Source organism: Amblyomma americanum, chromosome 9 (genome assembly GCF_052857255.1).
Source record: "Amblyomma americanum isolate KBUSLIRL-KWMA chromosome 9, ASM5285725v1, whole genome shotgun sequence".
NCBI lineage: Eukaryota > Metazoa > Arthropoda > Arachnida > Ixodida > Ixodidae > Amblyomma > Amblyomma americanum.
The window spans coordinates 33,510,174-33,524,148 of NC_135505.1; the positions used below are offsets into that span (position 1 = coordinate 33,510,174).

Below are 13,975 nucleotides of genomic sequence, written 5' to 3' on the forward strand. Positions count from 1 at the left end.
AAACGCTAACCTCAATCATTTCAGGGGAGACACTGGTGTTTCATTGCATTACTACGACTACGTAGCGAAGCCGTATTCACATGTCGCGGTCCGCGTGAACGTCGACAAAGTGACGGTATCCCACTTCTTCACTCCTGTAAGAGAGTCTACAAAAAAGTTATCACTGAAATACCCGGCCTATTACTCGGTGGCTTTGCGAATCACTGACCACAAGTACGTAACGGTAAGTGAAAATTTTGACAGCGTACGTATTAAAAAAAAAGACCACCAGGCTGTACAAATTATATCCAACTTCACGAGCAAGCAGTAAATATGTGATCGTTTCGCAAACAGCGCACGGCCTTCCCTCACAACGTTGATGCGTCTAAGCAGTGCTGGTGGATAAAGACGATTATGCAATAGCACATGGTTATGGCTTTCTGCGGCGGGGCGCAGTTTCGGTGCTGCATCTTAGGTCTGGTTGGCCGCGTTGCGCTCCAGACGAGGTGTATTAATTCCACAGTACGAAGACTTCGGTGTACCTCAAACTGTGCAAAACGGTGGAGATTGACCTCAGAACGACTTCAGTGTTGGCACGAAGTTCGGCAGGGGCACTTAGAGTATGACCGCGTGAGCATGCATACAGATATTCAAACGGCAGCTAAAAGATAACTTCGCACTTGATTCTCACATGGCAAACGAGAATTGCTAAATATCCGTGCGCTTATATGTAGAGCAAAATATACAAATGAATTATGGAGCATTTTCAAGGCCTGCACAAGACGAAGAATGCTGAGGGATGTTTTTTTTTTCTAGCTGCCTGTGATCAGCAAAGCCCCTTGTGCACCGTATCAGTGGCGCTGGTCACCGGGGATCTATTCTTTTAGTCGATAGCTACGGACTAAGGTCAACATGCCCATTTTTTTTTATTCTCTCCTGCAGCCGTTTAAGGGCCTTAAACAAAGTTGGTGGTGGTTTAGCTCTGGTTAAACCTGGAGTGACGCGATAGCTGCAGCTGGCCGAGTGGAACTTGCTCAGTTGAATTGCAAAACCAGTCATTCGCCGCTCTGTTTCGATGGGCGTTCCTTCTTCATCTTCTTCCCGCTTGACACGGCGCATACTCACAGCTGTGGCAGCTTGATTTCGCCGATGCGTCGCCCCACCGGCAGCAGCAGCTGCTCCGCACCACGTGGCTGGCCGCGTGACCAACCAAGTGACGAACCACGTGATCCGCCACGGCGCCGCGCTGCCGGCAGCTGCTCCGCACCACGTGAACAACCACGTGACAGCATGGCGGCGCAGCCACGGGTTGCGGCGCAAACACTGGGTGGCAGCTCGCACGCTGAAAGCTCGAAATGCTACCGTAATGTAGCTATCGCTACCATATAATTAACATTATCTTGTTTAAACGCGCAGCTTATGAGTTGGGCTGTTCGGGAAAATATAGAAGCGAGTACTGCAAATGAATATTACAAGCGCTAAGGACGGTGTGATCAAATTTGTGGTCTCAAGCTGTTGAGGTCTATTTGTCATAGCACTTCGAGATGACAACTTCTAGTTCTATCTGTACAATCTGCCTTAGCTTCTTGATTAATTATTAGGTGGAGTTAGAAACGATGCTGCATGTTTTCAAATCGTTTGTGACGAAATCATCACTACATACGCTGTTATTGTACTCCGTGAAGCATTATTTCGTCCTGCAGACTTCGTATCCAGAAAATCCTATCAGCCAAATTCTACCGACATGCTCCATATGAACGGTGCATGTGGAATATGTGAGCCAGGCGCCTCATAGAGCTTGAATATACATGTAAATACATAAACTTTAGACGTGTTTTTCTTCCGCTTTCTACATCCTATCCGTGTAGTTTTAACGTGATATCAATATTATAGGCTTAATATCATACAGAGCGCGTATGACCTTTACTTTTTCTGTATACGTTGTCTCTATAGTCCGTGTGGCCTCAGTGAGTTCCATAAAGAATCCATATCAGCCATACAGAAAACATTCGAAATGTTGGAATTCTCATAAAGGGTTTTAATAGCAACAGCAGTTTGTTTCACATGAATGGTCTGAACTTCGCATCCCTTTTCCACAAAGAGTTTGAACAAATATTTACGCAGCGTACAACGATTTTAGTTTGCATGAAGGCAGCACTCTGGAAAAAGTTGGTGGTCATAACTAAAAGTGTGATGAGTCGTGATATTGTGAATTTAGATGTATACGGTTCTCCTATATAAACAGCAAGAAAATAACGAACACCTATCATCCATGAAGAAATCGCGGAATTTTGCAACTAATCCTTACTGATGCAGTGTGAAACAACTTCGTGGCATTGCGAGTGTTGAGGATTAGCACGACGTCAAAAGAGGCCAGTTGGCATTGCATTGCTCTCAGATTGAAGAAGCGTTCCATGCTTATCTTGTTTTATAACTCGCGTGTTTTTCAACCTCATTTCTTTAGCGTTATGGAAACAAAATATAATTTACATCTGGCAAGAAATGTAGGTTTATTGATATTTGAGTCCTAAGCTAATGTCTCCAAAACATCGCTTAGCACTTTTAGGAATAAAAATAATTCCATTTTGTACCTATAAGGGCGTAGCATCTTGCTCCAAAACGCCGCCTTTTATTCCATTTCGGCTACCGGAGCCTGGCGGGGTCGTAACTTCAGCGTAACTTCCTGCACTTGTGTTCGGTCTCATACACGTGCCTTTTATTCCCGCATCTCAAATATCTGAGAAGAGGCCAGCAGATGTGCGTGACCGATGCAGCTGCTCTGCATTAGAAATCTGCATGGTCAAATTACTATTTTCCGTCATCCTTGTTTTCAGGGCTACTTGAATAACGAAGAACTTACCGTCCTCGACGTTGATGACATTAGTGGTAGGTGCCAAAAACTTTTCTGATACTACAATCACAAGTGGCGCATTCGCCGAACGTCTTGACAGTTTTTGAGAAATTTTATTTCCGCCTCCTTTCAAACCGTCATCACACCAATACAAGTAATAATACGGAGACTGACTAATTTTAAAACGGGCACTTTAGGACAAGTTCATAATTCTTGACCCTATTGGCTAAAACGCGAGAAGCAACAAAAAAGGCTATTTATTGTGAAAACCACGGGCGCTCAAATAATTATTTAATTGTTTACAAGACAACGCAATACTTTAAATCCTCATCCAGTGATCAATCATTCGACGTCAACGCTTGTGCTTGAACCTAGGTTCGTCTTTCGCCTGGCGTTTGGAGCTGGTGCTGGATTGGTGCCATCCAATATTAATCTCCCAATTTTAGTGTACTTTCCAATCCACTACGCACTAATCTGACCACTGAGCCAGTGCGCATTTAATTTCTCATAGATCTAGTTCAAATGTAGAGAGCTACAGACAGAGAGATGGCGTAATGCCATTTCCGCGTCATTCCTTGTCTGGGTGCGCTTTCGCAAGCAGCGGCAGCTCAGGGGGGATGAAAGGCAAAAAAGAAGGAGGTTTCATGCTTGCGTATCTGTCAGGCGGCAACAATAGGAAAAAAGCGAGAGCCGTAACAAGCGCAGGTAGCGAACTGCTAAAAATGCCCGATACGCTGGCAGGCAATTTCTCTATTGGAAACTATTCTCGCTGAGGTACTTTGAAGTAGACAATGCTTTCAGTTAAGAAAGAGCATCGAATATTTCACAGTTAGATTGAACGATACCCGCGTATGCAGCTTTGAATAATGCACTGCAGCTCTTGTGGAGGTTTAAGTTACCACAGCAGCTCTGGCAGTAATTTTGAAAACAATCGCTTTCAACCTGCTGAGGAAGAAAATCTTCTGTTGAAAAATGTTTCCTTCTCAAACGGGATAACCGATGTGAATGTAGTCAATGCTTACAGCTGACATGGAACATTTTGTTCTCACCTTACTTGTGCTTCAAGGCATAAAAAACCTATCACCCTAGGAACACTCCTTTCCTCGGTCAAGGAAGCCTAATACGAAAGCTGAGTAGAAAAAAAGCGGTTTACTGAATACCTGCATTTAAAAAAAAAACAATTTTTGTTCACATGCATTGCAAAAAGTACGTAACCCTTTCCTATGCCTTGAAGCTTAAGCATAACCGCCCGTTGGCTCGAAGCGGGTGTGAAAATCGTACTCGACAGCTGTGAAGCTGACATCGATGTCAAGCACATGCTTCTTTCTAGTTCGGCCGTTTTTTTATCCTGCAGAAACATCAAACTATGTGAAACGCCTGCTGCTCGGTGTACAAGATTTCTGACGAGAGGAGGAACCGTGGCCTAAACTTCTAATTTCACATGTCTCGAATCTCTGTGTGTTGTTCATGAAGTTGAATGCGCGATGAAATATAAACTTTTGCCAGTTCTCAACCCTTTCTCTATCTTTCCACTCTGCTAGCCTTGATCACCGTTGTAAGTAACGCGTTAAATAACCGGTTACTTATAATCGATTACGTTTACTAGAAATTTCGTAATTAATCGATTTACAGTTTTCAGACAGTAACATGCACTTAATTCAGCTACTTTTCTTCTAAAACAAGCTGTAACAAACAGTCTAGCTTTGAGAACATTAACCTGACGGCATACAATAGCGCTAGAGAGGACGTTTTCTTCGTGACAAAGCGAGAACAAAGCAGCTGCGTAGAAGCATCTTGCACGATAATTTCCGCACCATACCCGAGGGACTGCGCCTTCTCAGCACTATTTGCATCCAGAAATAGCACGGGGCCGCTTTGTATGGACCAGGCGCCCCGACAGAAGGCACCGCTACTTGCCTCCCACTACCTCCCAGTACGCCTAGCCTGGTGGACTTCACATAGACCACGGAGGCGAGGATGTAGCTCAAGAGGGCACGTAAAGCTGTAAAGCAACGATGGTATTGACACCAGCACTACTGCTAGAGAGCTTTGTGTTATCAGACTAAAAAATACGTGGACAACATGCACCTCTATTGTGGACCAAAGAGCAACAAAAACGAGGACGAGATGACAGGCACGACGCTGTGTGTGCATATTTTCGCCCTTTCCTTTCATGCATTTTTATTTTTACTGCTCTTTGACTAAAGTTCTCTAGAGTTTATTAAATAATGCGAAAATTTATTTATTTATTCATACTGTTAACCCTCTGCATGAGGGTCATTACAGGGAGGCAAACATATACAGACACAAGTGCAATTCTCTTCGCTAAAAAAAAGAAACACTCAAATGCACAGAATTACAGATTTGCACAGCAATCTTCCAGGAACGCGTTCACACCAATCACAAATTTTTCTACATCTGTTTGGTCCACAACGTCACTTGGTAGTTGATTCCAAATTTCTACAGCATCGGGAAAAAAGGAGTAGCGATAGACATCAGTACGTGTAATAATAGGTTCTAATACCTCACTGTGATTTTTCCAAGGGCAACGCTTCAGGGGAGGTGTAACATAGTGATGTTTATTAACTTTGACTTTATCATTCATTATCAGAAAAAAATGTTTCAATTTCTGCTTTGTTCTTCTTACTTCTAGTGATTCTAACTGACACTCTTTTAACATTGCTGTGACTGAATCAGTGCGGCGGTATTTAGAGCATATAAAACGTGCTGACATCCTTTGCAATCTTTCCAGTTGCCGGTTTAAACCCTTTTGATGAGGACTCCACACTGCACTTGCGTACTCTATGATTGGCCGCACGAACGTCTTCTACGCAATCAATTTAATTTCTCTAGTCGCATTCGGCAACTTTCTCCTCAGGAAACAGACCTTCTGGTAGGCTTTTAAATAGACATTTTCAATATGGGTGCGCCAGTCAAGATTATTTGTTAATGTCACTCCCAAGTACTTGAGACACTTTACTTGATCTAAGGAATTTTCACCGATATTGTATCGAAACATCATAACATTCTGCTTCCTTGTTACTTGCATGTAATTAGATTTTTGGTAGTTGATTTCCATACCCCATTTCAGGCACCACGAGTTTAACGACTGAAGACACCTATTTATGTTCATCTGATCTGCCGGGGAAGCCACAGGAGAGTAAATCAAACAATCATCGGCAAAAAGTTTCATTCTGACAGGCGATTCGACGATAGCAGAAATATCATTTATATACAATAAAAACAAAAGCTGACCTAAAACGGAGCCCTGTGGCACCCCCGACAGAACTTCACGCTTATCCGATACTGCACTTTCTATTTTGACGACTTGACAGCGGTTACTTAGATAGGCCTGAATCCACAGTACTATATTTTCAGCGATTCCTAATCTGCGTAGTTTAAAAAGAAGCTTATGATGCGGAACTTTACCGAAAGCCTTCGAGAAGTCTACACAGACCACATCTACCTGCTGACGTTCATCTATAGCCTTGCAAAAGTCGTTCACTGTTTCAATTAACTGCGTTACTGTCGAAAGGCCGGTCCGAAAACCATGCTGAAATGGACACAATAGGTCATTTATTTCCAAAAAATGAAGAATGTGTTTAGCTGTTGTGTGTTCAAAAACCTTGCAACATACGGAAGTGAGTGAAACTGGCCGGTAGTTTTTTACAAGAAGTCGATTACCGCCTATAAATACCGGAACTACTATTGCGCTGCGCCAGTCACGAGGTGAAGAATGATCCCGCAATGACTTTTCAAATAAAATTTGCAAATGATATGATAACCACTCAGCATACCGTTTAAGGAATTCCGTCGGTATTTCATCGAGACCGCTCGATTTCTTCGGGTCCAGAAACAGCAGCTGCTCACAGATGCCCTCCCTATTGATGCGAATCTCGTGCATTGAGTATGGCAACGGGTAAATTATTGTATGATCACTCTCAATATCATTGTCATCCCTACTAAAGACCGACTGGAAGAAATCATTAAACAGATTTGCAATATCGTTTTTATCAGTCACCTCATCGTCCCCATTCATTACCTGAGTCATTGCGTTCTTTTTCGCTGAAAAATATCGCCAGAACTTTTGTTGTGAGCTTGTGAGAAAATTAGTCAGTGTTTTATTGAAGTAAGTTTTTTTCGAATCTAATAACACTGTTTTGAGCTTCTTTTTGATGTTTGAAAGTTCTGTCGCTCCATTTTTTTGCTTTCGTAGCCTTTTTACCTTGCGCTTTAACTGAATGATCTCTCTAGTGATCCAAGGATTGAGCTGCTTCGATTTCTTTGAGCGAGTGGGAACAAACCTATCAATGCAATATTTTAGTGTGCCCTTAAAACGTTGCCACAATTCATCGACACTTGCATGGTGTGATGCAGTTGCAAACTGATTCAAGTTTTCTTCTAAGACGTCTAAGATAGACGTATCGTCTGCCCGGCTGTAATCGTTGAAGAAGTTGGCGCGGAAAAACGAGGACAAGCGAGACAAACAAAGACGAGCGCTACTCACAACTGAAGGTTTATTCCAGACAATGCTCGAATAAATAGTGAAACCAACAAGAACAAAAACAAACAAACGTCATGAACACCACAAGTTACCCCGTGAATCCCAATGATTTGGTTAGGAACAGATACTCCCTATCAGAGAATCGGACGGAAGTCTGACTAATGCACTTATCGCCACTGATGCGCATATGAAAGGCTTCCATGAGCTCCCGCCTGAGTTGCTCCCTGTGCCTGAATAGGATGGTCGTTTTTTCAAAAAGCGGTTTACACTGGATTTTCTTTTCCTTGTCGTTTGTAATACACGTGCGGCAATGTTTAGGGAGGTTCTCAAGAGAATCTCCCCCGAGCAATCTTCGGTGCTCTCCTAATCTCTCGTTGACGCATCGTCCAGTTTGGCCGATGTATAGAGCGCCACACGACAACGGCAATCTGTACACAACCCCCCTGGCACAGGTAACGAACGGGGCTTTGTGTTTGATGTTGCATTCATTTCTTGTTTTTCTTGTTTTTCGTACCGTTCTTTCGCCTCCTTCTTCCATCCGTTTGTGCACCTGTGAACCGATTGCTCCCAACTTCCGAGGGGCGGAAAACACAATCGGAACCAGGCTTGAGGTGCGGTGTGATCTTGGCGACCAGAACCGACAACGCACTGCCTTGCCAGAGCCAGATTTGGCCCGCCTTATGGGCTACTTAGCCACTACCTCCTAATTAGCGCTCGGCCCCGAGTTCCCAGCGCCTGCGGAACAACTGACCAGGGCGGCGGTCAGACCTGTGCCAGATTGGAGGCAGCGAAGAATCTCTGGTTCCGCAAAGGCCGCCATTGGAAACTGAACTTGGCAACGTTTAACGCTATAACCTTATCCAGTGAATCTAGCCTAGCAGTGCTGTTCGAAGAAGCATAGGGCGTGGTAAGGTTAATAGGGCGGATGAGCGGTATACAGCGCTGAAGTTCGGACACCTACTATGTTATTGTGGATTAGCGGACATATTTGATCCAGGTGTTGGCTTCCTCATTAGCAACGTGCGAAAAAACACCAAGCAATTGAGCAACAGTAGTTCATCGTAGTTTGAGTAAATCTTCGCTATACTAATAGTAGTTGGAAGGCAAATATGGGGGGGGGGGGGCAGTACTAATCAATCGCTTTTCTGTAATTGTTCAGTTTGTTTTGCAGTTGGTTACTCAGTTTGTGTGACATGTAAAACGCTTGTCGATGCTGAATATTGAGGCCGTGTAACCGTTCAGGACTACTCTCTTGCAGCCAGCGCGGACTGGGACTTGGCCGTTTTCTCAAGGACCCAAAATCACGTATTGATTTCATTCCACATTTCGGATGAGCTGCAAACATCTTTTCCGAGCGGAGGCCTGGTGAGTGCTCGTGACCCTGAGGTCAGTTGAGGAAAGAGAATATTTTATTTTGAAGTCGGGAACTGCCGCTACAGTGCTGTTTTTAGCCTCTTTAGTTCATGTAGCCACCGCCGCGGCGGCTCAATAGTCATGGCGCAAGGCTACTGACCCGAAAGAAACGCGATCGATCCCGGCCGCGGCGGTCAAGTTTTGGTGAAGGCAAAATTTTAGAGGCCCGTGTACTGTGCGATGTCAGTGCACGTTAAAAAACCCAATCAGATCGAAATTTCCGGAGCCCTTCACTACGGGGTCCCTCATAGTCTAACTCGCTCTGGACGTAAAACCGCCAGAAAACAGAAAAATAATAATGTTGCTCCGCGATGTTTTTAGATAGATCGGCGCTCGCGTGTCGAATGTTCATTTCACTGACGCTCACGCGGAAGACTTCTCTTCGCCGACTAGGTACCGCACCTTCATGCAAAGGTTTGGCTATGCCGTTATCTGCATTTTCCGGATTTGCCGAAAGCGGCGGCGCCAAGGAACGGAAATTGCCAGCATTGCTGCACAAGCTTCCAACCGCTCCTGTAAATGATACCGTTTTAAATAATGGAGAACGCCCAATATAGAAAGAAAATCATTTCCTTGCCTGCTTCTTCAAACGGGAAAGATATAGAGGCGGGAGAGATATAGACGCAGAAAAGCAGAAGCTCCCGCCGTTTGCTTCTTTGTCGTCTGCTTGCAGTGAAGGCGGCGTTGAACCTGTTTTTTTGGCACAGACTTACAATTCGGTCTGTATTGTTGTTCTTTCACAGAAGCATGACTGTATTTTGATTATGCTGGTGTATGGCGCTGTCGCCGGTGCTTCGGTGATTCGACAATGGGACGAAAGTGCTTTGCTCCGCGATGCACGACTGGCTACAAGTCGTGCAAAGAAAAGTTTGCACTGTTTTGGGCGCCAAGGACGAAGAAAGTTTGAAGGTGTGGAGAATGATATGCCACGTGGTGACCGTTTGCGGAAAAATTCACACTATTTCTGTGAGAAACATTTCGAACCTCATCTGGTACCGAAAACATGGGAAGCCATGTACAAGGGTCATGTACTCGTACGTACACTGCGGTGACCTTGTATTGCGAAAGATGCGGTGCCAACAAGGTTACCTGACTGCCCTGCGCACCTGCCGAAAGTTAGGAAGGACAGAAAAAGGCCTGCTCAGAGGCACGATATTCCGGTGCCAAAAAAAAAAAAAAAAGGCCGCCTTAAGCTTCACGCCCCTCGACGGTCCTCGAGGATGGGGCGAATCAAGAGCCGTCTACAGAGGAGAGCCCGCAGGAATCATCCTCCTCGGACACCACTTCACGTGACTTCAGCTACTTGTTTGAAGCGCCGTTGAACATTTTAACTTCTAGCTCTTGGGGCTGCCATCGACTCGAACTAGATCGAGTCAGAAGCGTGTACTTTTCGAAAGTTGAGCGCATCAAAGCTGACCACTTGACAGCACCGCCAATCCCGTCTCCTCGAGTCGTGTCGACAAGGATCGTAGACGTCACTGAGGACATGACAAGGACGGTTGTTACATCGGGAAGGCAAATCTCACGACATGAATTTCAGCTGTCAAGTGATACAACATGAGGCGCTGAAAATTTGGCCGCTTTTCTCAAACATGTGGATAACGCTGCTGTCGGTCGTGGTGGACTAAATCCAAAGGCTTATCTTTGAGTTCAGCCGGAAAGCGGATTTCTTCACATAAGAGGCGAGTGGCGCGACACAAGCAAAGCAAGTTTATTCTTCAGCCAGGTCTAAGCACTCGTCTGAGATGCCTCAGTTTCTTGGATACCTTGAGACTCCGCGAAAAGCGGTTAGCGAAGAAAGATAAAGCAGCAGGAACACGTAGATTTCGTTTCAAGTCTCCAGAAAATGCTGAACAAATGGCGACACTGAACAGTGCGAACGACGCACTTGAACTACGCACGAGAACTACGTCAGTGACGGTGCGTCAGTACTTCAAAGCAGAGAATAAATAAACTGGCAACAGGAATCAAACACCCAAGAAACTGACAAAGAAGTATATTCTCTTTTTGCAGCGTACGTGGAAAGGCTGTGACTTTAGTTCTAAAATTAAGCGCGAAAAATGAGGTCTAGCTAATTGCAGTCCTGTTTGTGTTGTAGGTCATACACGTGCTTTTTCGCTCACAAGTTGCATCGATTTTAGAGTGTCTTACTTTCTTTGGCAATAAAGCGAGTCATATGTGCCGAATGAGTTCAAAACTTCACAGTTTCATTAGCATGCGGACTGATTCACAGTCAGGCCTGCGCTCTTTTGGCTTGCGTGAGATATTTTCACATGATGCCAAGAATTTCAAGGTTCATTTCCTTAATATCTTTAATACAAAAAATAGAAGCTGTCAGATTCTGCTCAGACCGCTCACCGCTGTCCGCACCACTTCTCAGAAAACCTGCACGCCGTGCTAGACTAAATCCCGTGAATGGTTTTTGTTTCGACCGGTTGATGAATTACGGATGACCTATGAATACAGACATCCACTTTTTATCTGCCTGGTAGCAGGCTAATTGTTGGAATTCCCAATCTTTCGCACAAGCTAAATAACCTGAAGCGACGAGACCGACTGGTAAACGCAGAGAATTATCGGGAAATGCGCGTCCTATGTTTTGGTTGTTTACTCATTTTGGATAAGCTTTGTAACTAAAGTAGTTGTTCTTATTTCCTGTCAATGTATGCTTCCCTATTTCCTTTCTAACGTCTATTGCTGCCCGATTTACTTCGCCCTTTCTAACTTCAAACGCGGTCGTAGTCGTGTGGCGACATCTGGCCGAGTTTCCAGAACTGCGAGGGGTTCTGTGGCACCTGCGGAGCGCTCGTTGAGACACCTTTGCATTCTTACACTGTGCTCGGAACTCTGGACTTCCAGATTGAAGACCTGAAAGATCTCAAGAAAAGAACAAGGAAGCTCAGCTACACGACATAACCGCTGAAAATTCTCTGGTAGAAGCAGCGGTTGATAAATTAGGGCTGTATTCGAGAAAAATAAGTTTTAACGTTATTGCGTACAATCAAGCCCTGGCGAGCATCTCAGAGCCGTTCTTGGATCCCTTGCTAACAAGCTGTAATTGGATGCACCCGCCATGATGAAATCCAGGCTATCACTGCATTAAAGGCGAATAGAAGACTGCTCCTCCGATTTTCGTAAGGATTAAGAGGCGAGAGATCAAGGAGAAATGGATTGAAAAAAGTGTGTGTGCTCATGGACGACAATATATATCTAAACGAAAACCTAACATCGGCTCTAAAAAAGCCTCTCTGGCCGACAAAAACTCGACCAATGGAATATTCTTTGGCCTCGATATGGGCGGATTCTTCTAAGTTGGAGGGTGCATCGATAATCCAAGTTAACACAGAAGACCTCAGCAACTTAACATTAAAAACATAATGTGCACTACACAAAGGCGCAAACTAAGCGGCAGCAAAAAATGTTCCTAATATAAGCAGACTTCATATGCCTTGTGTAATAAATGCTCGAACTGCAAACAATTGCAGTTTCCGTCTTAACATGAAAAGACTCAAATCTAGAGAAATCTTGAAAACCGACAATTTGAAGCTGAGTTATTTGATAGCACCAGTGTGCCACTGGAAAAGGACGTATTTTATGTTTACACGTGAATGCTTTGTCAGCTCGAACCAAGGAAGACGTCATCACATCTTCGCTTGACGAAATGAATTTGGTTTTTGGGGAAATGAAATGGCCCAGTACCTGTCTCACATCTCAGCAGATACCGGAACCGCGTCGTAAGGAAAGGGATAAAGGAGAGAGTGAAAGAAGAAAGGAAGAAAGAGGTGCCGTAGTGGAGGGCTCCGGAATAATTTACACCACCTGGGGATCTTTAACGTGTCCTGACATCGCACAGCACACGTGTGCCTTTGCGTTTCACCTTCATTGAAACGCTGCCGCCGCGGTCGGGTTTGAACGCGGGTACTCAGGATTAGTTGCCGAGCGCCCTAACCACAGAGCCACTGCGGCGAGTACATCTTTGGTTGATAGCTCCTACCTTTGACATTGATGTAATAAGGATTGCTGATACCTGGTATCACGATGAATGTGAAGTGCGACATTGACCAGGTGGTGGTGTCATGCTGTTAATCAAAAAGAGTTTTGATTCTGCTGGTGCCACTACCTACCCGCCGCGGTGGCTCAGTGGTTAGCGCACTCAGCTACTGATCCGGAGTATCCGGGTGCGAACCCGACAGCGGCAGCCGCATTTCGTTGGGGCGAAACGCAAAGGCCTCCGTGTGCTCTGTGATGAGAGTGCGTATTAAAGATTCCTAGGTGGTCGAGCTTATTCGGGAGCCCTCTACTACTCCACCTCTTTCTTCCTTTCTTCTCTCGGCCCCTCCTTTATCGCTTCCATTACGGCGCGGTTCAGGCGTCCCCGAGATGTGAGGCGGATACGGCGGCATTTCCTTTCCCCAAAAACCAATTTTCATTTTTTTTCAGTAGCATATCTAAAATTGCACCGGGTTATGAAATTCTGTGGATGAAAAACCGATTTGGCATTTGCAGTTATGACTTTTGTGTACTGTTATCAGTATTTTTGAAAGTTGTTAAAGCTTAATTCTGAACACCATGTATTGCACCTTTTGAAAAATAACACGAACCCTCTCCTAAAAAACAGGAGGGCAATACCACAAGAAAGCAGAAAGGGAGAACGGGTGGACTTCTCTAGAAGCTTGAAACCTTTTATAAATACTTGAACAAAAAACGAACAAGACCAGACAGTCATTATCTATGCTCGGTTAGCCACTTTCTTTCGCTGCAGCACCATTTGTGACGTCTTATTTTTGCTAGAGGCAGCTCTACGAATTGCTTTTATCAGTCTTGTCTCAATAACAATCTTATTTGATGATGGAAAGCGTAGGAAAGCAAAGCGCATATTCTGACATACATATAAGAAAAGCCAACAGTCACCTAAACCAAGGAAAGCGCATGAAAGTGTTTTTCAAATTGTGATGCTAATCACAACAAATCAGATTTACAGTTAGAACAAACACTTTGAAAAAACTTTACTGATAATAAGGAAAATAGATTTTTGTAGGGAGTGAACGCTGGAGATAGGATTGAGCGGACGCAACTTGTCTGCGCTCCTTGGATTTCTCGTCCTTCGCGCGCAAGATCCATTCGCAGTTCCACATTTTTGTCCGGATCAGACGTATAACGCCGAGAACTACTCGAGGATACGCTTTGATCCCAGGAAGTGACTTTCTTGGAATTATGCGGGACTTTAA

General features: G+C 44.5%; 1 protein-coding gene across 1 annotated transcript in view; it reads left to right on the plus strand.

Annotated features, from left to right (window-relative positions):
* Positions 1–13,975, plus strand: part of LOC144103279 (uncharacterized) — a 77,931-nt gene that overhangs the window by 40,569 nt on the left and 23,387 nt on the right. The window contains exons 5-7 of the mRNA XM_077636041.1: positions 25–223; positions 2,814–2,865; positions 8,593–8,699. Of these exons, the coding sequence (XP_077492167.1) occupies positions 25–223; positions 2,814–2,865; positions 8,593–8,699 (358 nt within the window). The remainder of the gene's footprint in view (positions 1–24; positions 224–2,813; positions 2,866–8,592; positions 8,700–13,975) is intronic.